At 43.0% G+C, this 26,882-nt stretch overlaps 1 protein-coding gene across 1 annotated transcript in view; it reads right to left on the bottom strand.

Annotated features, from left to right (window-relative positions):
- The window catches only part of LOC146808497 (transient receptor potential cation channel subfamily M member 2-like), a 1,333,691-nt gene that overhangs the window by 729,637 nt on the left and 577,172 nt on the right, over positions 1-26,882 (bottom strand). Inside the window, exons 10-11 of the mRNA XM_085623962.1 lie at positions 17,431-17,533; positions 13,293-13,414 (exon numbers count right to left, since the gene is read on the bottom strand). Of these exons, the coding sequence (XP_085480088.1) occupies positions 13,293-13,414; positions 17,431-17,533 (225 nt within the window). The remainder of the gene's footprint in view (positions 1-13,292; positions 13,415-17,430; positions 17,534-26,882) is intronic.

Raw genomic sequence — 26,882 nt, 5'->3', positions numbered from 1 at the left:
AAATTCAAGAAGTTTGGGAGACTGGACCTTGCAACACAGTCACAATTCTACATCTCTTGAGCCATGGCTCGCCTAAGCCCAATAAAAGAAGGAATGTGACAGCCAAGATTTGCCATATGACCAGAAGGCTAGTGTGGCCACTCATGGAGAAGGTCTGTGTAAAACTAGGCCCAGTCCTCTACACAAAGATAAAATATCTCAAGAAAGTAGTGGAGGGCTTTATAGCGACAACAGCAGCTATTATGCAAAGCAGTGGAAGCACAGACAGACAGACACACACACACACACGCACACTCACTCACACTCAACCCCAGAGTGTTGCAACCACAAAAGGGTTCTCCTTAACAAAATTATAATGCATTCTTCACATACACAGCAAGATTACACAATCAAAACTGCAGATCCCAGGCTCTCGAAGCTAAAAACTAGCAGCAGAGGCTCAGTGGGAAAATAAGAGTCAGCACCCCTGCTCAGAACAGCTTTTAACACTACAGAACATTGGGAAGTTCCACCCCGCCAAAATGGAAACAAGCTTCTTCTCTCCTAATGCTGTGATTTGTCAGTTCCAAATTCTCTCAGACATGGACCAGCAGTAGCTTCGCCTCATGTTTCTATCCTCTGAGCAAACTTGCTATGCTTTTTCTCATAGAAGCTGTTCCTTAGTTTGAATCCAGTGTAAGATGGCCCTACAGGTACCCTGTATCCAAAAGGATACAGGGTACCTGTACGTTTAGTGTTTCGACCTGTATTCGGTCGAAACACTAAACCCCTCCTGGGCACATGCTGCCATACTAGGGTATAATAACGACTAGACTGCCAAGGTCTTATCAAAAGTGTCATTTTAATGAAGTCAGGCCTACAGCAGACATCTCATCCATCACTCTTTCTGGACTCCCTGCACTCATGTCTCTCCCATGAGCCTCACTTTATGTGGGATCACACATGGTGAACAGTTCTTGCACAGCGTGCTGCCCAGGAGTGGTCCTCATGGTCTTGGCCGATGCTCAGGCACTGGTGGGCTGGTGGAAAATCCAGTTCTTATGAAGTATGAAAAGCATGAAGTGGTACAATCTCACCTGGGAGGAAGAGCACCTCACCACACTGCAATAAGGAAAGCGGCTCACCAGTGGTTCTGTGAGTTCAGTCACAGTCTTCATTGAACAGGTAACAGCACAGAGGGGGAACCATTCTCTCAAAGAGCAAACATATAGAGAGGTGCACCAACAAATCCTTCCTGCTGCACTAATGCTGGTGCAGAGAGCTGCCAAAACATTGAAGGTGAACTGGCCCTCAGGATCCCCTTCACCACATGAGAATCTATGGTGATGATGGGAGACTGTACTGCTTTCAATGAGAATGGACAAAGTCCAAATGGTCAACAATCAATGGCAGGCTGGGGTGAGGGCTGGGGCTGCAGCTCTTCTATATGAGGCCGCACAAGGTACAGGACAGCACATCTTGTTTCATGTGTGAACAACTGGCCAAGCCCTTAAGCTTTGTCTGTACTTGAAAACAGCAAGTTGACCAGTTAGAGCAAACTCAAAGTAGCGGAATGGACACACAGATTCTCAGGTGTGTAACACAGGCTTCTGCAGCAGAGCAGTGGCGGTGCAGGGGTCCCCATTCACCTTAAGGCCTACAAGTATCTGTGAAACATGGTGGACTCAGAAGCCCCTCAACTCATTATGAAGGAGGGGGTCTCATAATATTTGCTTTTCACAAGTGAAATTGCCTCAATATTTCTAAACTAGGCTGGTATATACCGGAGTAGGGCTATAAGGTAGCCTGGGACATGCAGATCTAAAAGGAAATCTAATCCAACCGAACATTTGAGCGCACAGACACACGCACACATGCACAACACACTCATACCCTCATACGCGTCATTGCGGTTTGATTTTGTTATAGTCTAAGAACTGTTTTGGTAAAAAGTGTTTGCAAATACTTTGCCAGGTGAAATAACAATTCTGTTTTCTTTTGCAATGCCTGGTTTTAGTAAACTTTGGAGTTTGTGTTTTTTTTTGTTGTTCCGCAGGTCCTCGGTTGGAAGAAGCCCAGCCGGCGCCTATTGAAGGCAGCCCTAATTTTGATATGTATGTGAAACGGATGTATGACTTGGCAGAAGGAGGCTAAGCAAAGGTGGTTACAAATGGAGAAAGAGGCATGGAAAGGGAGAATGCAGACATTAACGCAGAAAACTGTACCATATGATAGAGAAAAACAGAAGACAGGAATTGAATGTGAGGATAGGAGACTACGGTTGCATATTAATAAGTCCTATATGGCCAAAGAGGGAGATGGTACTTTCGTAGAGGAGTTGTTAGATACTCGACCCTCGCCTCCTTATGCCCTGCAGAGGATATATCCCACTGTTTCTTTATAGTCACAGCAGCCTGTTTCATCTGCTCCGGTGGACCCCTTATTTACTGCTGTTATTTCAACAGGCCTAGCCACAGCGCCCCCCGTTCTTTCTCTTCCCTCGCCATCTTTGATGACCATGACTTCTGGTACATCTACTGTTCTGACTCCTGTGTCCTCTGTTCTTTCTCCTCCGGTGTACACATTGACTACAGCTGTACCTACTACTTCTTTTACTCCTACGTCTATGGTTATTCATTCTCCAGTATCCTTGGATGTTTAAATGCTTGTACGAGGGTTTGAAGATAGGGATTGTGTGAGATTTAGGGAACGAGTGGGTCCGTTGGTGCGAACCGGGGTAGGTGAGGATGAGAAGGAGGAATTAGCAATACAGGCAATGAAGTGGGCTAGCAATGTGGTTTATAGCACTGAGGATATTTGGCAAGTTGTGCGTGAGTTCGAGCCTTTTCTACAGCAGCGCATTCTTCAACACATGTCCGCTATATTGATTGACCTTTGGCGCTCACACATCAAACCGTTTGTGCTGTACATTTCTTGAGCTGGCTGGTTGCGCACTTTCTGTTTTAACACAGAAAATTGAGGATAAACAGAGGCCTTGTGCTTATTTTTCCACTGTGCTTGACCCTGTCGCAAGAGCACTTCCAAGCAGTCTGCGAGCGGTCGCGGCTGTGGCCACTTCAATCAGACAATTGGCTGGACTCGTACTTGATACAGACCTCACACTTATGATACCCCATGTTGTGGATACACTTTTGAATAAGACAAAGGAACAGCACCTCACCAATGCACGTCTTACTGGTTATGAATTGACATTGTTTGCTAAGCATATTACAATCAAAAGATGTGCCACTCTGAATCCAGCCACATTACTACCCCTCCCTTTTGAGAATGATGCAGTTGAAAAACATGACTGTATTTTTCAAATAGAAGAAGAGATGAAAGGACTGGTAGACCTGACTGATGTTCCCTTATTAGATCCTCAAGGGGAACTATCCGTCCATGTCTCTTGTTTTAAATTATCAGATGGCACCACCACTGCAGCTTATGCTATCACTACGTTGCTTATGGTGATAGAGACATCAAGGGTCCCCTATCAGTCTGCTCAAGTGGCTGACCTTGCTGCCCATATTCGAGCTTGCAAATTGAGTGAAGGGCTGGTTGTCAATATTTATACAGACAGCCAGTACGCATTCGAGGTCGTGCATAATTTTGGGAAACTGTGGGCAGAAAGAGGGTTTCTTACCTCTCATGGTATCAAAATCCAACATGGGCACCTTATATTGCGGCTTTTGTCTGCTTTAACGCTCCCCAAGAAATTGGCAAAATTAAGTGCAGCACCCATAGGAAGGTTACTGATGATGTGGGTAAAGGAAATGCATTTGCAGATCAGGTAGCTAAGGAGAGGGCCCAAAGTAAAATGAAAAGAATCGTTGTTGCAGGGCCAGCTAGGTGGGTTCCTGAGGTTGCTATGTTTGAAAATACCCTTGAGAGTGTAAAGGAGATACAAAGGAAAGTAACGATAGAGGAATTAGCAAAATGGCAGGAGATTACAGCACAGTTAAATGAGGAAGGATGTTGGATTGATTAATCTGGAGAACAGAAATGGATGTTGCCCGATCCATTTGTACTTACTGTGGTTACTATGGCCCATGGTTCAGCCCATATCAGTGCAAAAGACATTTGTAAATTGTTAGCCCCTGTATGGCATAACGATAACATCTCCAAGACAGCTGCACATTTGGTGAAAAATTGTATAGTCTGTATGATACATAATCCAGGGAAGGGTACCCCTACACCACCTGGTAATTTTGCACCACCTACTTTTCCATTTGAAGTCCTCCAAATGGATTATATTGAATTAGAGAGATGCAATAGTCTTAAGTATGTTTTAGTGGTTATTGTACAACGTAACATGATGTGGTCAAGGTAAAGTAAAATAATATGTGTTGTTCTTTTGATTCTGATAATATTGTGTGGGATGTCATGGGTTTTGGAAGATGCTCAAACCCTGCCTTTACGCAGCAAGATTAAGGTCATTTCCCTGAGACGAAATAAAAGAACAGCCCTGAGTAATGTATTATTGGAAAAACATAAGAGGTTCTTCGGTGAGGGGACTGCCTGTTACCCCACCCAATCTGTCACCAGTTTGTGGACTGCATATCCACTGTCACTCTTAAATTGTACTTATACTCTGTCATCTCAGTTTAAAGAAGTGAAAGGAATGTTTGATTTTGGTTATCCGGGGCCATGTTTATACCATAGAAAGCCACTGGGGGTGGGTTATCCAGGATGTGATAACAATACATAATGCAACATCTTTTCGATGGAAAAACCGAATGTCTCAATGGTGGGTTGGCATTACAAGGAATTGATAGTCCCTCGAGTGGCCTATTATCACCCTGCTTGTTGTCCCATTGTGAATAGTACTGATACTGTATTGTATATATATTGCTCAGGAATAGTGTTGTACAAAACTACGATCCCCTTAGTGAATAAAATGGACCCAAGTACTTTCGGAATGAACTTCATGTATGCAGCAGTGGACTATGAGGGGTCGATTTATGCACACCCAGGGTTTTTCTTCTTGTCTAATGGGACTTATTCCAATGTCCATAATGGTACAGACAACGTAGCTCTTGGAATGGTATTGCCTTTGAGTTTGCCCTGTAAATATGCCAAGCCTTATATACAATGGGTTAATAGGACCTTAACAAAAGAATTTTGTGAGGGAGTGACCGATATAGAGGTCAATAATTACAGTAATGCTATCACCTTTGGATACATCTTTTCCTCTATGTTTACATTGGGTGGTACTTCCATGGCCAGGGGTGAAAAGGCTAGTGAATATTTTGGATGTAAGCTGCAAATTCTATCTCATACTACAGTAGCAGCTTTGCGCGACATCACCACTCAGTTGGAGAGTATGCAGATATATTCGGAACTGACTCGATATGCAGTGGACTTTATTTTAGCCAATTGTGGTGGTGTATGCGCCTTAGTTGGCAAACAATGTGTGGTAGGGATCAATAATATGGAAAATAATATTACCAAACACATTTGAGATATTCTTGAAAATGTCAAAGGAATGAATAGTGGGAATTGGAGTTGGTCTCTTTTTGGCAGATGGGGCTGGATTCTTGAAAAGCGATTTATCTTATTGTAGTATTGATGCTTTGTTGCATTCTCATTCAGTGTCTTCCCTTTTGCTGTTCCTCTTGTACCACTGTTTTCACACCTAGAAAGAAGATATCAATTCATGACACAAATGCTGCTATAATGCTTACAAAAGATGTTGATGATTTGATAAATATTGATGAGGGACTATTTGAGAATTCATCCCTCCTTGCTGTTTCGCTTTCTGATGCTGATGGTATGGAGTACTTATAACTGTCCTCTAATGTGTTATATTATTATTGCTTGCTGTTTTGTATTCATTTTGCTATAGTTGAAAATGTTTTAGCTCATGCTAAAAGGAGGGTCTGTTAGAATAGACCCGTTTACGCTTACGCAGTGCCCTATGTAAGTTGGCATTCGCTGCACCATTTTCTGTTTAGGAGCCATTTTAGGCTGTTCAAAACTGATTTGTCCATTTCTGAGAAATGCCCCCTCCTGAGTTTCATTTCTGAAATGTAAGGTTTTGGTTCAGTAATGAGTGCACTGTTCATATCAGCGCAAAGCTTTCTCACTAGATAGAGTCCCTCTCCCACTTGTCTGGTGGTGGGCCCGGGATTAAACAAACTTGGACTATGCTAGTTTGTGTCAGATACGAGAGATGAAAACTTTTTTTTTCGTATTTCACTGTCCAGCTACATCTGCTTGAAAAATTCCACTGTGGGTGTGTTTTTGCCCGGATATGAAACTTACATCATGTATCTCTATGCTTGTTGATTTCAGTTCCCTCTGTAGCACTCCTAGCGACTGTACAGATGGGGCTCCACTTTGAGTGCATATGAATAAACAGTTATTGGTTTGTATCCTCTACAGTCTGACCGACTCTTCATTTGGTACAGAAGGCTGAGAGGTGGTCATTGGTGACCCTATACGGGTCACTTCCTTCAAGACGTAACTGTAGTTTTGAAACCAGACTTTAGGGAATGCACACAAGATATGATAGCCAGGTTTGGCAGGAGGGGATATGACAAAGACACCTTACTGAGAGCTAAGAACAGGATCACTAAGGTTGATAGACAGGACACCCTCAGATACACTACTAAGAGAAATACACAGTGCAACAAAGTTCGTAAGATCACGGACGACACCAAGATGTCCAATATATTCGTATGGAGTCTGCAGAAACATTGGCACATACTCAATGCAGATAAGACACGAGAAATACGGAAGTCCGTTGGTCTTTCTAACGTGCATAGCGTACACACTGTAGGACCACAGGAATGGGTATGGATATGGAGGTACACTCATAATCTTGGAGCCGTCATTTGCTGGTATATATGAATAAAACAGACCGCTTTGGGACTTGCGGTACAATTGATGTTTATTTCTCGACATTTTAGATAGTATGGAATGTAATTACAATTGACATTAAGGGACTTATGATTGAAGAGTATAGCCCTCAGGAAGTCGCGGGACAATTTTCCTTTCTGTGCGACGAAACACGTGTTGGCTAAGGCAAAAGAATTGTACAACTGAACAAAAAAACAATAAAGAACTCAATGAAGAGAACTACTGTCATACAATAATTGTTATTTGATATAAGCATGTGCTGGGGAAATGTTGCACTCTGTTATGTTGTCTTTGACCACATGTTAGAGAGTAGGGTGGTTCTCTCTACCTCAATAGCACCGCGGATATAGCACACATTTGACTATATCATTTGTGAATTTTCTTTAGGGTGCCACTAACCTGCGAATCACTGCCTATTGTGATATGAAACGAGTAATGGCAATGGTGATGAATGCAGAATGACTTCTGCTAAACAGAGACAGTGAACTGGCATGTCCCAAATACCCAAGCTGGCCAAATGCAACCTGGCACGAGTGTGGGGTACCCTCCAAGGTCCCTGACTGGGAATAGGATATGGACTGGTTTCAACAGGCAATGGCAGTGGTGTGCCAAGGCAGGGGATGCCAGCAGAAGTAGGAGAAGATTTGGGGTGGCTGGCAAGTTTATTGTGGATACTAATAATATCAGAGTTATGCAGATTGTTTGCTGTTCCTACTCCTATGTCCCATGGTGTACTGTCCTGAGTTTATATATGATATACCACTGTGCTTGTCACGTGTAGCAGAGACTGCTGTTAGTTTGGTGTTGCAGTTGTAAAAACGAGCAAAAAGATAAAAAAATAATAATAGTGTTACATTATTTATAAAAATACACGCACATAAATATAGATGTGTGTTTATATAAGTAAATATCAACATATAGTAATACATATTATTTACATGTATTTAATTTACATTATATTAATGTTATATATTAGGATATTTACTATTTTATATATGTTAAAAATTATCTTTTTGTATATTTTTAAACAATATCAATGTGAAAAGATATTTTACTTTTGATAATTTTAGGACAATGTTATTTTTGTAAACAATAGTTTTGACGCAACATTTTTGTTACATAATATTATTATTGGCGATATTGTGTCAGTGATCCCCTTGATCCATAAATGCTACAGAGGCAAACCCCTCTTAAAACAATGTATTTAAAGATTATAGATCGCTTAAAATGTGAATAAAGATTTGAACACAAACTTTATTTTACAGGTATAGTGTTACACATACATTCAGCCTTCATTTCTTTACACTTTTAGCAAAAGGTGTAAGCTGATTAAGTTGCATATGTTCTAGCATGTGTTTTCTTTCACACATATTTCATAACAAAATGCTAATTTTTGTAAGATCATTTGAATACAGTTTTAAAAATATTATAAACGACTTACAGTCTGACATTCTACTAATAAAAAATATACAATACTTGGCACATTCTCCTGGATCAGTTTTTCATTACAGCTTATTCTTGTTGCGACTTTTTAAATGAGAGAACATAGGTTTTATAGGTGGGTTCTTGTATAGATGTGTGTGTGGGAAATAGCACAGCACTGTCAAACATGATATTCCTGTCCTTATCAAAAGACAAAGCTGCCCTGTCAGAGAACAGAAAACCCCTGGTGGAGAATATAAATATATTCTCCACCAGAGGTTGTTTAAAATGCATTACAGCTTCTAGATTTCCATTTTTGATTGAGTTGTAGCAGTCACTAGATCCCCTATAAGGCCTCAAGTCAAATACAAACATGTATCCCGTCAATATCCTGCTTTTGACACAATGATGCCAGAGTTCAGTAAATGCTTTCCAGTTATTAAACCCAGCTTTAGGTATTTCCAAACAAAATAACACCGGGTGTGTGAGGTTTTGCAGGAATCACAGCCTCTTTGTGGAGCAGCCCAATGTAGGTGATGTAGTGTTTGAAACTGAAAGGGTTGGAGGCTTGCACTCGGCTAAAGCAGTGCTACTGACAAATCCAATGATCATGAGTTTTGAAACCTGCCCTAAAATACATTGTGCTGTTGGGTTAACCTTGTCCCAGCAGGTATGTGGAATATCTTCAGGACGACTCTCTCAGTGGGGTACTGAACATCGGACAATTGTAACGCATCAGCGCTTGCCAATCTGACGCTAGGTGGCCCTTTCACCTCTCTTTTCAAAGAAACTAGCAGACTGCATCACCCGTTTATATTGTTCAGCATCACAGCCGATTAGACAAAATGCATCTCATCTTTGCTGTGTATAAGTGTGACCTAAAGATCTATTAGTTGATGAATAGTTTATCTTGCAAAAAGAGATCAATATATATGGCTTTATAAGTAGGTTATATTGTATACTTCAAGATGCACAGCTTGCTCTTTTTACAAAGCCTTTATTGTTGGTTCTAGATCCTTGTCTTCAGAATGTGAAAATGGGTCATTGTAGAAGAGCCCCACTGAAAGTTGTGTATCCGGGGTCTTGTTGCTATAATTGAGAGTACTCTCAACATAGGCTCCTTCAGCATACACTTTATCACTTTGAGTAATAATACAGATACCATGTGTAATGTCTACTTGGTTAAAAAAGCTTGCAATGGGGAAACAACTTTAGCACCAGCTTCACCAGATGCAGCAAAGAATTGTTGAGATCCAGATTCAAGTCTGTGAACCCTGACACAAAACACTCACTTGGTTCCAGCACAGTTACAGAGGCTGGTGGTGAGACTCTTGTGGCAGAGGGACTTTGTATGCTGATCTGTGTGAAATGGAGAGAAAACAAGTCCAACTCAGACCTGGCAGTTTCTCCTGAAGAGTAGTGCACAAAGGTAATGGATTTTGCTTTCAAGTTCCAGAAATATTTAGTCGGGCTATGGACTTCTTTCTCTATGAGGGTCTCTTCTGGCTTATAGGTCTTCTTTTTTGAGGGACCTTTGAAACACACTTCCGTTTTTAATATGGTGTGGGTGGACCCTATGCCTTAATGCTTTTTTTTTTACATTTTGCTACCAGTGTTTATGCTGGTGCATAAACCTCGCTCCCTCTTGGGACTGGGTGTTCATTTGTTCAGCTACAGCAGATGTCACAGAGCCCACCACATCCTGGGTGATGTTTTCAGAAATAGCTTTAATGTGGGATTTAGCGATTTTATACCCTTTTCTCAAGAAAAGCATAGCTATTCTACACAAACTTCAAACAACCTCTCAACCCTGCTCAGCACAAAGTAGGTCAACCTTGAAATAATGCGGGCCTGTTATAGTTCGGCATGGTGATGGTAATTTTTCATATACAGGGCTCAGGCGCCCTATGTACTCATAAAGACAATATTGAATTCCGTCAATATTTGCTATTGAATCACAGCCTTAAATGAAGCTTGACTATCACTTTCAAGTATTTAAAGGCCCATGGTTCATACTGATCATTATGGTGCCATAATGGTCATGATATCCAAGTGGTTCTTTGAAAATGGTACGTAATTATTCCTAGTACATTGGATAATAATTATTGTTGAATCCTTCACCTGCACACATCTTCACAAGAGGAAACAGCTATTACCCTCTGCAGTTCTAAATTATTGCTATATACATAAAGGGCAGAGAGCCAAATTACTATCCGTACCCACGGGGTCTACTGGCACCATGCTCTTTATATGCTGTAGCGTTCCTAAAACCCTGCTGAAATTCCCTCTACAAGTAAACTCTGTATCGAGATGTGGGGTTTTAAAAGAATACATTCCTTATGATGTTACCTAAAAATAGCTGAATATCTGAAGAAAAGTGAATGCTGCCTAGAGATTTGTTCACTGGATCGTTGACCGTTGGGATTGTGAGGTATTGCGATGTTCTGGTCAGGCATACCTGTAAACGTAGCCTTTTATCTACTGAATATATTTCACATGCATGGATACTGGCATTCAGTGAGAGTAACCTCCCAGTCCTCTTTTAGGTCCACCGGCCTAGCCAATGTCACAGTAAAATTATATTGTTGGGGAGCATGTCCTTCAAGGTTTAGTCTCCATATTTCTGTTCTTCTTCAGGGAGCTCTAAATGCACATGTCCGTTAGAGAGTTAGCCAATAGCATAATGGTACATTTCTGATGCTGCCCCACCCATTTGACTAAAGCTCCTTTTTTTATGCACCATTATCTTCACATTTTACAATTGTTTTAACCCTGCAGAACAGGTCAGCTGGCAAGTTTTGTAACTCTTTGCTATGAAAGATACCTGTAACCTCTTCACAGTGATAACCTTTTAATTAGTGAATATATACATCATACTTAAGATCACATTTTTGTCACTATAAATATTTATTTGCCAAATAATTACTGGGAAGTGGTAGGAAGTGGCCCATAGCTGCTGATCCATAACGCTTCTGCGAATTGGGAGCCTTCTTTTGCCAGCGGGACAAGCTGAGAGCTTGACCCCAACTGTTCAGTTTTACATCTCTCCATCGGTTATGGATCAATTGGTTTCCTGGATAAGAAGCTGTCAAGTTTGTTTATAAAATATTCAAAAAATGGAGCATTTACTTTCTAATATAGTTTTTGTTTTATCTGAGAGAAGAGATGTGACTCCTACTCATGGGCCAGTTGGGTCTCTAGACACAAAATTCCTATCACAGTGGTGGGAATAGATCCCACTGAAGAGGATCTTGGGTTCCTACGAGGGTAAAAGTTCTCTCCCACACTGGGAAGATAGGGGTAAGTGAGGGTGCAGAGTGGCTGTTGTAGAAGTGTCCAAGCTATAGACATCCAGTCTCCTTACTTGGACATGGCAGTGAAGGATTCAACAGTATGTATATATATGTATTTTCTATATGCTCCGGGATACCGCAAGTGGGCGGGGATTATTCATAGATTATGACTATTGATGAGTATCCCCTGGATGAGAAACAACGATTTTCATGTGTTAACTTTTAAGAAGTTATGCAATGTTACCTTGAAACTTGAAGAATAATGGGAAGGTAATAGTAAGCATTAACACAGATATAGTGCGAAGATGGTGATATTGGAAAATTCGATGGCGATGGACGCATGATACATGGGTGTATAAAAACGAACTCACATCACTGTTGTTGAATTCACCCGATATGACCTCCTCATCAACCCCGAGTCAGAAATACATGCTCAGACAAGTCCAGCACACATCGCCAGTAGACAAACGTGCAAACAAGAAAAGCCCAGATCGATCACAGAGATAGGCAGCAACACCACAATGGTCCAGGAAAATTGTCCCCAATAAAACCTATGTGGCAGGAGGGGTGCGCACGTTTCCAAACACCATAAACTTAGTTGCCACATGAAGTTAGTAACACTCAGTCAATCAGAACATAGCACATGCACAGCACTCAGTGATCACATGCTCTTCATGCTGGCAATCTGCATAGGTCGCCCAGGTTACATTGTGTCCACGCAAGGTTGAGATCCACCTGCATCTGTTATCAGGTGGTCAGATTTATGGCTCCAAGACAAGACCCGAATTCCTTTTCCTAAAAAGAATCTACAAATTGCTTTATGATGCTTCGTGAAATGTGTATAATGGTGCTCAGAACCAATGTACTTTCAGACAGTCCTCAGACCGTGACTCTGTAACTGTGCTCTCGGCCGTAGCGTTTAATTAAACCAACTATCCCTTTTTTTCCAAAAGTCTCTTGTCTTTTGTTTTTTGAGGTAAATTCATATTCAAGCAACAAAGACTAAGGGCAAGATATCACCAATAGATACAACTCCAATACTACCTATTAATGACTCCAATGGAATGGGAGAGATACCAGCTTTATAGACTATAAAATATTAAAAGAACCAATTATGCTCATTTATGACTCTTCTAAAAGTGAAATTAAATCTAAGAAAACAGACAAATAAGAGACACTCCCAACAGATAATCACAAAATGTCATCTTAGCTAAGACCAGGCATCAGTGACCCAAAATTGAGATAAGAAACTCCAGCAGCAGCTATTGCACAGTAATAATATAATCAGGTCTAGCAGCCAGTAACCAAAAGCAGATATGTAAAAGAAAAGCAGCAGAAGTACCATACGGATGACCCAACACATTGATAAGAAGCTTCAGCAGCAGATAAGCCACAGTCATAACCAAGATTTGCCAGCAATGACCAGATACACAGAGATCAAGAGATATCATCACTACCTGCTACATGATGGCACATTATAATCAGAACTATCCATCACTGTACAAAGAGACAAAATATGCCAGCTGTAAATGTTACACAAAAATACCATCCCACAACTAGCGACCAGTGACCAAAAACAAAGATAGAGCCACCTGAAGAAGATACTGCTCAAATACATGATTGCCAGGATTATGAATTTGTGGTTTTGCTTTCTCATCAACTCAGGTGCCAGCCATATAGAAACAAGTGACTCTGAGAGGGTGCAGGGACAATTTAGAACCTTTGCGCTCCTCTCACCTTCCAGCTCCATTCACCGTTGAAGATGTCGTTCTTTGCTATATCCAGGCGGTCCCATAACACAGCCAGTTTGAGCTGATAGGCCCAATTCTCATTGCTTTTGTGATTCACGCTTTGTGAAGCTGCAAAAAAAAACAGGTGACCAACAGGTTGACACGCAAGTGACATTCTAGTTTGGCTACCAACATTTGTATGGAACAGTAGCACATATCTTTTAAGCACAATTCATCTAGGAAATGCCTGATCAACATATAATGACTTAAAAGCTTAGAGAGAGGTTTATAGTAAGACCTGACCAGCAGGAATGGTGGAGGGTGTCCCCTCACATACCCAGCAGACAGAGGTTGACACAGAGAAGAGGAGGGTAGCACAACAGATTTTATTTTAAATCATGACAATAATATGAAAGACCTAGGCCAAAATACCCTTATCACTTCACTAAGGGGCCGATTTTGAGTTTGGTGGTGCTGCGCCGGCTCTACGCTGACACAGCACGCCAAACCCACACAAGGACTGCCAGCCTTATCACGAGTTGTGGTAATTCAACTTGTGACAAGGCTAGCAGTCCTTTGCCTTTCCCATGATGGTGCCTAGAAAACAGGCGCTGCAATGGGAACAGCGCAAAATGTTCTAGCATGGCATGGACGGTGACGTTCATGCCGTGCTAAAACTTTGTTAGAATAAAGACGGGGGCATATGTTGTGCCCCCGTGAATGTATCCCCAAGGCAAAGGGGGTCATTGGGGCCCTGTAGGGTCCCATTTGTACCTCCATCGCCAACCTTGTAATATTCTCAGTTGGACTGCGCCAGTCCCGCTGAGCATCTTACATTGTGGCACAGCTGAACCACCACCAGGACACAACTGTTTACTGGCACAGCCGGTGGTCCTCTACCGCAACGACTTTCAAAAAGTCATAATGTGGCAGATGGACCACCGCCAGAGCGAGTCCGGCGGTCTTGCGACCACCAGACTCAAAATCAGGCCCTCAGTTATTACTGCTGGATATGGAGCCGATTAGGTTTGCTAACAATATTAGTAGTGAACAAAATGTTTACTTATATGAAATGTGGCAGAAAACGGGACACGGTCTGAACTACAGGCGTCCTGTAGGGTGTGTGAGACATTCGTCATCTCCATGGTTACTTTTGTAGCCTATCAGCACCTCCTGTGCAGAATACTGATTCCAAAACAAGTGGTTGCCCTTTTGAACTGTACTTAGACTTATTAAAACACAGACTATTGCCATTATTAAGAAGCCAATTCTCTTTAATATGGTTTCATGGTTTTCCTACATTTCTTGATCAAGCGAAAAACATTAGGTAAAGGTGAATAAAAAAACTCTCTTCTTCACATACTTCCAGATAGCCTCAATCACTATGTTATGTGCAATCCATCTACAATCCCTATCAAGCACAGCAGATGTAGCAGGTTTACAATATTCTGGGTGTTTGTGAGTCTCTGTGGTCCCTAGTAAGATAGCTCGGCCCAGTAAGGAACAGGCATCCTGATTACTGAAGAGATCAGGGGGTGCCGAAATGCATTTGAGGGTTATCCTGGACTGGCTCTAAACTACCCCCAACACTTGAGGGGAGCTCTAAAGAGGTTATTGATCTAATGTGGTGATATAACACAGTGGTGTCTGCAAGGTGGTAGCTACTATCATAACGTGCTTTAATATATTATGTTTTGTGAATTACTTCTAATTTTGTTAATTTTTCACACAACAGTAGTCTACTGATTATATCATACAAAACACTATAGCATTCTCCATTTTGTATAAAATTTGTAAATTTAATGTTCAGACAGTGTGGACTTTTTGACCTTGAGGGATTCAAGTCTCTTTGTTTGGAAAATATTGAATGTGCTACTGCACTTCTTTGAAGTGGACAATGTACTTTTTTAAATCAATAGTACTTGAAGCTCTTCGCTTATTTGTACAAATGTGCTTTGACGTGAACATTCATTGCAATGCGCTGAGGATGATAAATTGGACTGTATTTGCCTTACTATTTGTTTGTTAGCCTTGAAAAAGTCACGAGATGACGAAACACGTGTTGGCTGTGCTTCATCTGGACACTACAATATGAATTAAGGCTGTGCTTCATCTTATGAACCACATGTCATAATCGTATGGACTGTGCCACTACATTGTCCAAGATGTGTTAAAATAAACAGAACAACTGTGTCTGCTAAAAAGTCCATACAGTCTGGACATTAAACTTACAAAGTTTATACACATTGGAGAGTGCTTTGGTGTTTTGTATGATTTACATTCTATATGTTGACTTTTGTCAATGTATGCTTGCATTGCATCTTTGGTAGTAGGGTGCCTTAGCCATTACAGCACCTCTACTTTTGACTTAGGTATTTTTTTTTAAACTGATTACTTTTCCCATAAAACTTTTCTCTTCTTGTTATAAAATTAAGTGTGATAATTTCGACCACTACTCCCAATTGTTTTTTGTCTACTGCAACTATGCAACTAAGCAGCTATGTCTGGAAAAAGTATATGAAGCTATCCCCATTTTAAATGGAGATTCTGACCTATAGATATCCATGTTTTTACCTCTTTAGTGCTCCCCTCACTTTCTGGATTGAATTGATTAAGAAATCAAGGATGTATAGATTTTGAAGAAAGCGGTTACAAGAACCTGCATACCACCGAAACGTGCATTGACCAAACACTTTATGAAAATACCCAGATCAGGTCACATCAATGGAAGTCCAGCAAAGATGGTCTCCTTGGTAGACTGTTAAAGACTAATATTCTGGGAGTATAAAGGATTTATACATATGGAGTGCATTGTTGTGGTGTGTGAGGGAGAGAGTGATTGGTGAGTGGATTGATTGTCAAATTGCAATGCGAAGTATTGTGTGGATTGGTCTTTATATACCGTGTGGTGTTGTTTACAAAATTAATATATGCATTTTAAGCACTGTATCTACATCAAAAAGTTCATGTGAAGATGACATACATAAGAATATGAAATATTGGTAGAAAATTAATCACATAAAATAAAAATGTGTTTGCAATAATTTCTCTTGGGTCTCTCCATATCGGAATAATTCCATTGATTAATGTTGATTTGTTAGCAGAAGGTGTTATTGTTCATGTTGTCGTTGCACCTTTCCCGCCCCTGGAATTATATGTTTTTTTGGGAGTACCCTGGTTTGATATAATCAAGTCTTCTCACATGTGCAGATATTTCCTTTTTTGTTTTTTGTTGATTACTTTTGTCTAGTACCAAATTTCCCTCACATGCAAGGTTTTTGACAGCGAATGAGAGGGCAAGAAGGCCACAGGCCCACCAGGCAGGATGAGGCTTCAATCTCCCCATATCAGATAAAGGAGCCAGGGTGACCAGCCTGGATCCAGAATCAGTGAGGCTGGGCTGTGGACAATAAGGGAGTCAAAAACACTTCATGAATCTTTGGTAGAAACCAAACATGGTCCACTAAATGGACATCAGTGATTCACAAAGCAGAATAGGATGAGTATCACTTTAGGTTCAAGAACTAGAAAACTCTCAGGACATGAAACAGAATCTTGATCACGATCCATGATCAGCTGAGGGTTACGGTGGCATTCAGAACAATTACAATAATGAATAAAAGAAAATCTTTTAAAACTTGCATTACGGAACATTATGGTTGAGACATGAGAACCAAAAAAAACAATGACATGGGCCAATTATGGTTATAAGCACTGCTGGGACTGAACAATATCCATGTTGACAAGTCGAAAGCTGCCCAGATTTAACAGTGTTAGGGTGTGGGTACTGTGATACCCATAGCAAGCATGTGTGTTTGTTCTCTTTTTTGCTACCTATTATGTATTTGTATTGTACCTGTCACTTGACACATGTTATATACTAAATCTCATGTGGGTCTGGTGCCCAGTGGACCAATGCACCCACTTCAGAAACCTATGCTTGACTTCATGGTTGAAGGTTCTGATCCAGAAAGGCAGACTCAGTCTTTCATCCTACTGAGGTCAATAAAATGAGTGCCACTGGGTTGGGTGATATTAAGCATCTGTTTTTCAGCACCCAGTTGCCCCAATCTGTGAACATCCACTTTACAAATACATGTGTTATTATAGAAGCTTTGCAGTGTGCCAGTGAAGTCTTTGCTCACCTTTGAGGAAGGCCTGGAGCATGGCGACATCCACATCCCTTGTGCTGCCTTTGTCCTCCCTGAAGATGGTGAGCAGATGGCTCATGCACACAATGTCCTGGATCTGGAAAACAATGCAAACATCTTGGGTAAACCCTAATAGGCACCTGTCCTAGACTGAGAAGATCAATAATGAATCACATAAGGGTTTTAAAGGAGTCGCTTATGATGAATAGATATCCTGTTCACCTCATAACCCATAACAGTCTCCCTGCCTCCATGCCTTAAGCATGAGGGAAGGTGGCACAGATGAACTGCTCTCCTCATCTTACTTAAGCAGCAAGGTGGCCACCTGAAATTTACATGCTGAGTATGGGATCAGCATGATTCACTAAAGAGCAAGTGAAATGTCATTGCATGACAGACAGGTTGTAACTATTTATTTTCAGGCAGCGAGCACCACCGAGGTACACAATGAACATGTCCTGGAAGGGCCACAGACCTGGAGCTGACACTCCCCAGGGGCACCTGGGAACTGGTTTCCACCATGGTTTTCATTGTCAGATCACATTTTTCTAACTTATCCAGGAAAAGGAGAAGAAAAGGGTCTCAGCAAGGAAGATGCCTTGGTTCTGAAGACAACACAGACTGCTCTTGACTGTAGGATCTCTAGGAAAACCTATGGAGGATTGAACTACCGAGCATCGAGGACATGAATATCATGGTACTAGAATGGCGTAGACAAAATATCGAACACCAAAATATGCAAAGGAAAGTGCATAGAGGAACCATAGACCCACTATTCTATTCCTAATTCCACATTAACGTACCTTGAAGATATATATCGCCAAGCTACACATTTGTGGAGGTAGGTACAAAATATATATACCTACCTACCTTATAATATTCAGGAGGAACACCCCCATTGCGTTGTCAATGCATGACATGTGATATAAAGTGTGACGATAATATCCCACCCACTACGTCACCTAGCACAACAGTGCAAGGCAAGTAAATATTGACTGTAATTAACTTTGTTTTGTTTAACTCTGACGGTGCGCAAAGGTGGAGTTAAGAACAGTAGTCATCGTATTAGCTTGTTATGTAGTGGTTGCAATAATACGAAAGGCCGAGCTAGTGACTTACACCACTGTGTGGATTTACTTTGCTTGAGTGAGGGGATTGGGGCAGTGCTTGGCTGCTGGCCAGGCCCTGTGGACAATCCCCTGCACCGCAAAGCTCAGCTCAGGGTTGGCCAGTGTGCAGTGGGGATGTTGGCTGCGGGTTGCCTGAGGGGATGGGCTTATGCAAAACTTTGAATGTGATAAGAAACAGAATTTCACAGAAAAAAACAAATGTTAACATGTTATAGTTCACTAGTTTACTGAGATAACTATAACTTGAGCTCCCACCAGGCACTGCTCATGACCTCACATATTTCATCACTCATGCTATGTTGATGCCATTAGTGATGATATCTGGTTGACCTGGCACCCTTGGTGTTGTTTCCGCTAACGTTTTGCCTTCTGACCTCCTGTTTTTGATTGCTTGATGACTTTGTTTTTGCTGGTTTTAGGCCTCAGCACTTTACCACTGTTTACCAGTGCTAAAGTGCATGTGCTCTTAATCTAAAACATGGTAACATTGGTTTACTCACAATTTGAAGATTTCATTTACGTATCAGTACTTAGTAAAGTGCACTACATGTGCCCTGAGCTTGTAAATTAAATCTTACTAGTGGGCCTGCAGCACTGATTGTGCCACCCACCTAAGTAGCTATTTAAGCCTGACTCAGACCCACCACTGCAGACCCTGTGTGCTCTGCCTGTGTGCTCCTAGTGCGGGGAGGAATCACCGCTCTTTGGGTGGAGATTCGCCCGCGGGCAGATGTAGAGATACTACTCGTAACTTACCTTTGTTAAAACCAAAAGTCTTAAACTTGGACTTTTGGTCTAAGTATACCTTTCTGAATGCTGAAAGTCATAAACTTAGACTTTTGGTCTAAGTTTACCTTTGTCAATCAGGGCCTGCCTCTTTGGATTAGCCTGAATGCTCTGTGCCATGCTACCAGATGGTGAGCAGAGGTGATCTTTTAGTGTCTACCTCACTTACCCTGACTAGAATTGTGGTTCCTGCTTGGACAGGGTGCATACCTCTGCCAACCAGAAACCCAATTTCTAACATTGGTCATCAGTGGTGAGGATAGGAGTGGTATTTGTGCACTACATACAGTGATTGGTATACACTTTTCCCTATCTCAGACCAAATTCATACCAATATATTTTTGTCTCTGATTGGCAATTATTTTAGTTTTCTCAAGAATCATGTCTCAGTCTGGAGAACCAGCAGCGGCACATCCAGTAGAAGTGGAGAAGTGTGGCTCAATGATTAGAGCGGCAGACCCTGATGCAGAGGTCTAGCCCGGGACCAGGGTTCAATTCCCCGCCTCGGTGGGTCTTGGGCTCAAAAATTCTACGGACCTGATAATTCTCGCCTCGGTGCCATTCCAATCATGGAGTCCCACTCTGCAACTCTGGGCAATAGCTTGCTTAATCTCCACAACGGCCCCCACAACGCTAAGGATGCCTGGCCTCCACCTTGGGGGTGCCCAGGAGTGGACGCCTCACAGGGAAAGCCAGGATGGGTTCCACAGCGGTATTCGCACAAGCGCCTTGAGACCCTTGCGGGTGAGTAGTGCGCTATACAAGTATCAATTTACAGTAATGGAATATGAGCTAGCAGATTTGGAATTCTACACAGTGGAACAGCTGAGAGGATTCTGCAAGGGTTTTAGCAGTGCTATCAAAGGCCAAAAACAACCAGGAAGAGTTGTAAAGGGCGCAGAGGGCCTCAAAATAGGCTAGGGATGCAGCAGCTGCAAACCTGGAGGTGAATGAGCAGATTTTTGGTGGAGGAGGAAATTCTAGGACTGCTTGTGTTATGAGGGGCCAGCCTACTTGGGGAGATGGTTCCCCCCAGAGCAAGCAGAGGTGTGTCCTCTAAAGGCCTATCCCTAGAGAAGCTGGAGGGCAGGAGACAGTAAAGGAAGCACAGCTTGGGGCTTGCAAAGCTTGAGCTAGACAAAGAGTGTTGGAGGGTAAAAAAGTACCATTGAGGAGAGAAAGATTAAGTTGGCTCAGGAGCTAAGACTGAGCAAGCTATATCTGAAAGCCAGGAGTGCTGATTCCAGCACAGATGGTGGTAGAATATCTTCAGTGTCCTCTGAGAAGAGAGTACACATACCCAAGGGTCTGGTGCCTGATTATGGAGTGGGAGATGACATAGATCAGTGGTTTGAAGCCTTTGAGATTGCTTTGCAGATGCACAACATCCCTGACGGGGGTGGGGGCATGCTTTTGCAAGCATATCCCAACTAAAGGGAGGAACACTCTTCTGACCTTAGAGGGGAGGAACAGGATGAGGTATCCCACCATGAAGGAGGTCCTTACCAGGAAATATGGTTTGACCCCAGGGAAATGCAGGCAGAAGTTTAGGGAGAGTGTGAAACTTTCCCACACAGACCTAGGTAGATTGTGTAGATTCTTTCTGTAAGACACTGGATGGTTGGGTGAAGGGCAGTGATGTGAAGGATTATCAAGGGCTTGTACAAATTGTTTGCAAAAAAAACATATGTTTAGTCTTTGTTTTACAGAGCTACACCAGCACCTGATGGACAGTAAGCTCTCTGACCCAAGGGAGCTTGCTAAGGAGGCGGACAGCTAGGCTAGCAACAGGGTCTTCAAGAAGGTATCTGGGGGGGATTCCACCAAGGATGGGCAGCGTCCTCACCAGAAGAAGGGGAGGTGGACAAAAGCAAAAGTAAGGTGTTCCCTAAAGGGCCACAAACTAGTCCCATGGGTCAGGTTTCTCATCCCCCTGCTGAGAAGAAGAAGAGGTTCCCTGCCAGTAAGACTGCAAGGACAGCTCATGTAAAGAGTTTTGAGTGTCAGCAAGAAGGACACTACAAAGGGGGTGCCAAGTATCCCAAATGGACTCAGCCCCCCCCCCCCCCTACTGGTGGGCATTCACTGGGGTTGACTAGTGTAGTGCTTAGGGAGGAGTTGGTTCCAGCTAGTGGTGGCGACGCAGCTCAGATTACCTTAGTGTCCCTGGGTGACAGTGAAATGGTACAGAGAACCCTCATGCCTGAAAACACTAAAAAGTATTAGTAGTGGGTTCCTAATAATAGACAGAGGCTCTGAGTGATGCAGGAGCTGATATGATGCCTGCCCGGTGTCATCTGGTGTCTTCAGACCAGGTAGTCTCCAATGCGGTCCTCCAAGGTGTTGCTGCTGACAACCATGAGAGTCACTACCTAGTGGCTCTGGTTCTCTTTGAATAGGAGTGTGGTCTCTGGTTCCTTGAGGGTAGCTGTGAGTCTGTCCATGCTCGTAGATTGTCTTCTGGGCAATGACCTAGAGCATACCGCCAGGGAGGGGTTGGAGCTCAGGTCGCACTCTGAGATGCTGGGTTTGCCTGAATCGGTGTGCCTGACCACACGGTCCTTGGCAGCATTTAAGGGTGATCTAAAGGACCTGGAGCGCAAAAGAAGAGGAAGGGCAAGGGGCGCAGGAACCCTCTTAAATTCCCAAGGGTCTGGGAGGAGGCTAACCCTGAGGGGGGATGCCCTGAAACCTGCAAGGCAAGAAATAGCCAAACTGGGCAACCTGCCTGAGCTGTTAAACTTGAAGCAGGACTGAGGTCCCTCCAGGGAGCATTTCTACAAGGCAAAGAAGAAGTTCCCTACTCTTGTGGCTCTTCGGCAGCAGGCTGAGATGCAGACAGCTGGTAACGCCTCTGGTAATCGCCTGATTTATTGGGAGAATGGTCTCCTGTATAGTGAGCCTAAGGTTCCTAAGCCTGGAGCAACACATGTGTTGGTAGTACCCCAGTGCTTCAGAACCTTCCTACTGGGTCTTGGTCATGATGTGCCATTGGCAGGTCATTTAGGGCAAGACAAAACAAGACCTTTGACCAGTGGTGGCCCCTACATTAGGGCGTCGGAGAGCCACTACACTGCTTCTGGAATGCAAATTACCATCTTATTTTCTGCTCTCACATTGCAAGAAAGCAGAAGGCAGGGGTATGCCTGGTTGGGGGCGGGTGGGAGGGTATGCCTGGATGGGGGCGGGCAGGTGGGTGAGTTTGGGAGGAGTGGCTTGCACCACTCTGAGTGCCCTGACTGTTTTCTGCACACTCTACATTTTCTCTATGTAGGCGGCATGCAGCCTACATAGAGAAAATGGCCTACCTACAGGCACCCAGCTGGGCGCCGTCTGGGACTCCGCAGTCCTCACCAATCACAATGCTGCCATTGCAGTGTTGTGATTGGCTTACAGGAGGGGAGGAAGCATGCCTGTTCCTGTTCAGGAGCAGAGGCGGCGTGGGACACGGCCCAGGAGCAGAGGCTTCACAGGACCTGGTCAGGTAAGTTATTTATTTTTAGTTTTACGCCCCCATGTATTGCGAGCTGAGACTGCCATTCCCCACAAAAAAATGTCTATGCATGCACGTTTGTCTTTCACAGTGGCACCACGAAGATTCCAGTTGAAAGATCTGCAGTGTCTGTTCACATCTCAGCTTTTCGCTAAAATAAGTAATGTGCACCTTTTCAATTTCAACAAAGTCTGAGAACGTGTGACGAATTTATTGCTCTTTTTGGCAGTTTGTTGCTTGAATAAATACTTCTTTTCGCACCGTCTTTTACTGCTTTTATACTTCTCCAAACACCACTGTTGTCTTGAGCTCATGCACGCGTTGTGATTAAAGTGAAGCCACGAGGTGTGCGTCTACTCCACAAGTCGCGCGAATGCAGGCAAAATATATATCTGGTACAACTATGAATAGGAGTCCATGGAATTTATGAGTATATGGCATGCAGTGGTGCAGGAGGGGGCATACAGAGGGGACATATCACGGTATCATCGAGTCTGAGAGTTTGCTGAGAGATGGGAGCCATGATAGGCATGCTGCAACATTGAGCTTTACCGGCTAATTCCGTAGGAATGGTTGAAATGTTTATAAGGAAACATGAACAGCTGTACACAATGTGTGAGAGCGAGGGGAACCCAACATAAATTTCTCATCTGTTGTTATCAAATACCAGAACATTTTTAGGCTTGGGACAAGTCAAGGACGAACACAAGCTGGATGCATTTGGGGTGACAAGCATCCTCTAAAATGCACTCAGACCTTGCTCAAAGCTGCGTAGATATAATGTTTTACTGGAAGAAAACACAATGATTGAAACCCATGCACCATATGACCTGGGAGTGCTCGTTACTTCCCTGTTTTTTCAAGAGAAACACTCACCTAACTTGCAAAGGGGCAATCGCTTAATGATGGCTGTGGTGTTAGGAACTCAAACTCAAACCATGCTAGCCTCTGGGGAAACAGTGCATGCTGGAATTAAAGCCCTGAATGTTTTGGCTCTGAGATGTTTTAGCGATGGAAAAGATTATATGCTCATTAAAAGACAAACTTAAGTGATATGGAGCCAATTGGTAGCCCCTTCTGTCTTTCTTCTCTCTCCAGAGAGAGAGTTAAGGGAGCTCATGTGCCCCTGCTTGATCTGTTCTTCAGGTTATCATCTGACCATACACCTTGTAATGTTGGGGCAGGTGGAATGGGGAATTAGTAGCTCCAGGATTTTATTGATCTGCGTTCTTGCCAACCAGTTGTTTATAGAAGATGGTACTCGCACTATAAAAACAAAAAACGGCTAATCCCAAATTATGCGGAGAGAAACTGAAAATGATATTGCTCACTATGAGTTTAAAGGGAAATTAAGCAATGCATATGTGGCACGGCTGTCTATCTGAACAAACTGATGCAAAATTTAGTCCAGTGACATGAAATTATAAAGTTTGTTTAAATACCTGTACATATTCAACAGACCCTATCCAAACTGTTATTCACTGAAAAATAATAGCCCTGTATTTACATGGAAGCCCAGCAACACCATTTTATTAAGACATTTATTATTTTTGTATGTATGTATGTGGGTATTTATAAAGCACAAACCTAACCAGACACAATGGAGCACTGTACAACTAGGAAAGTTAGTGAGCACTATTAGGATGGAGGGGTGAAGAGCTGCTGTGTTCAGATTAAGAAGGCGGATATTCTAAAGTGTTATGATGTACTCTTCTTTTAAAAGATACATCATTAGCTATTTTCTGAATTAAAGAAGGAGTTTGGCAATTCTGATGGTCATAGGGATGTGGATGGTGAAGGCCTGTTTCCTGGTAAAGACCTGTTTCCTGGTGAGGCCTGTTTCCTGGATTTTTTTCACCTTGGGCCTAATTTAGGGTTTGGCAGGCTGGAGTCTAACAGTGAGGGTGCCAGAGGACTGTATATCTACCACCATGATGGACAGCTGTCTGCCAGATTTAGAGATCACCGCCAGCCCAGGGGTTACATTGATTGCATTAGCGTACTATCTGGCTTGGACTGATGTAATGAATTGTCTGCGTTTTGAGCAAAGAGATTTTAGTGTGACGTCCTTGGTGATCTGCTTTTCTTTCATTTTTATTCTAGTTTGCAAATGGTTTACTTATTGTCACCTAAGTTATTTTAAGTTCTATGGGGTAGAGGGTTTACATCTGCACTTCTGTGTTTCACTGGTGCATGGACTGTTAAGCTAAAAGTCTGTACTTAGCATAGTGTGCTGCCCCACTGGTATCGTGCTTCTTCTGTCATTGCCTCCAGATATATAACATGAGTGACATTAAACCTACAACCAGCCAGGACTATAGGCTTTGTCAATGGTTATAAGTTGCATAAGATAAATAAGAACAAACTGCAGTATTTTCATTATTATATACAATGAAAACATAGGTGGTTCACAGATGTATTACAGGTGTGTTAGAACTGGGGGTCTCTAGTTGGCAGAGTTAGGTACCTTTGACCAAGGAGGGACCCTTGCTTCTAGTCAGGGAAAGGGGGGTACACTCCTAGATAACCCCTGCTCACCCCCTTGGTAGCTTGACCTGAGCAGACAGGTTTATCTCAGAGGCAGTTTATAAAGCATTTGTGAACGCATACAGTAATAAAGTGAAAACACCACAAATGGACACCACACCAGTGTAGAAAAATAAGTAATCTTGACTTGACTTAACACAAGACTAAACAACAAAATTCCACAATACTATAATCAAAAATAGACTTTAAAATGGTAGGAAACAGCTTCGTTCACTTTAGATTGGAAATGCAACACTTTACTCTCAAAGTACCTTAGATGCGTAACGCAAAACAAACAAAAGGGTCACCGGGAAGGTGATGCACCATTCCTTACACTCAGGGGAGTGGATGCGTTGGTTCCTTCCTGCTGCGCAGGGGAGTTGAGGCTCGCTTCCTTACTGTGTGGGGAGTTGATGCGCCGGTTTCTTACTGCGATCCCTTACGATGATGCTCCGGTGCAATGCGCCAAAATGGCGTCTTGGTCACGATGCGACAAAGATGGATGCGATGCGTGCACGCCCGACAGCCGTGCGGCGACTTGGTGATCTTCTGATCAGCTACAAGCCCTGTAACATGCTTCTCTGATGATGCGACGGCGACCTCTGCGGCGGCGGTAAGCTTCTCCGGTGATGCGACGAGCTTCGGCGATACGACAGCGGTGGCATGCTTCCTTGGCGATGCAATGGCAGCTGCTGCGGCAGCTAACACGCCTCTCCTCGTTGAGTCGCGCTTCCAGCTCCCAGCAACCCGCAGGCTTCTGCAGACAGAATCCCCAGCAAGGGAATTCAGGAAGGAGCTGGTGGTGAAGTCTTGTATCCCCGAGACTTCACCAGGAGGGAAGCACAGTTCAAGCCCTTGGAGATTCTTCTTCAAGATGATGAAAGTTTCAATAAAAGTCTTTCTCCTTTCCTTGGCAATAAAGAAACTGCTGCAGGCCAACCCCAGAAAATAGCACTCTGGCACAGGGGCATTTCAACTTCTTCAGCTTCCTTGGTCCTTCTCCTTGGCAAAGGTTTGTCTTGATTCCCAGAACTGATCTAAAGTTCTGGGGTCTGGGACCCCCTTTTTATACACACAAATCCTTTGTCTCTAAAGGCAGAGAGTGTCTGTACCTAGTCCAAACCAGTTCTGGATGCATTCTGCCAGTGCACAACTTCTTCCTTTGTCAGTGTGGGCCGGGGCCATCAGACGCCCCCCAGGAGGTGGAGCCAGCATTGTGGAAGGCAGGCACAGACCTATTCAGGCCCAGGTGCTACTCCTCCCACCACTCTCTATGCAGATGGGTTTATTCAGCCTAGTGCTGACTCACTCTCTCTCCTGGAGCCCCCTCAGCCCCTGTCACTCACAAACTAGACATGCAGTACACAACCTAGCAGAGGCAGGCTGGATGGTTAGGCAAGAAAATACCTACTTACTAAAAATTGTATTTTCAAACACAGAATGTTAAAACCAACTTCACTAAAATATGTATTTTATCATTCTGTGTTCAGGGATACTAAATTAGTTTTTCT

Source organism: Triturus cristatus, chromosome 8 (genome assembly GCF_964204655.1).
Source record: "Triturus cristatus chromosome 8, aTriCri1.1, whole genome shotgun sequence".
In the NCBI taxonomy this organism is placed as follows: Eukaryota; Metazoa; Chordata; class Amphibia; order Caudata; family Salamandridae; genus Triturus; species Triturus cristatus.
Note: the sequence above shows the minus strand (reverse complement) of the source record. Positions and strands in the feature narration are given on the sequence as shown.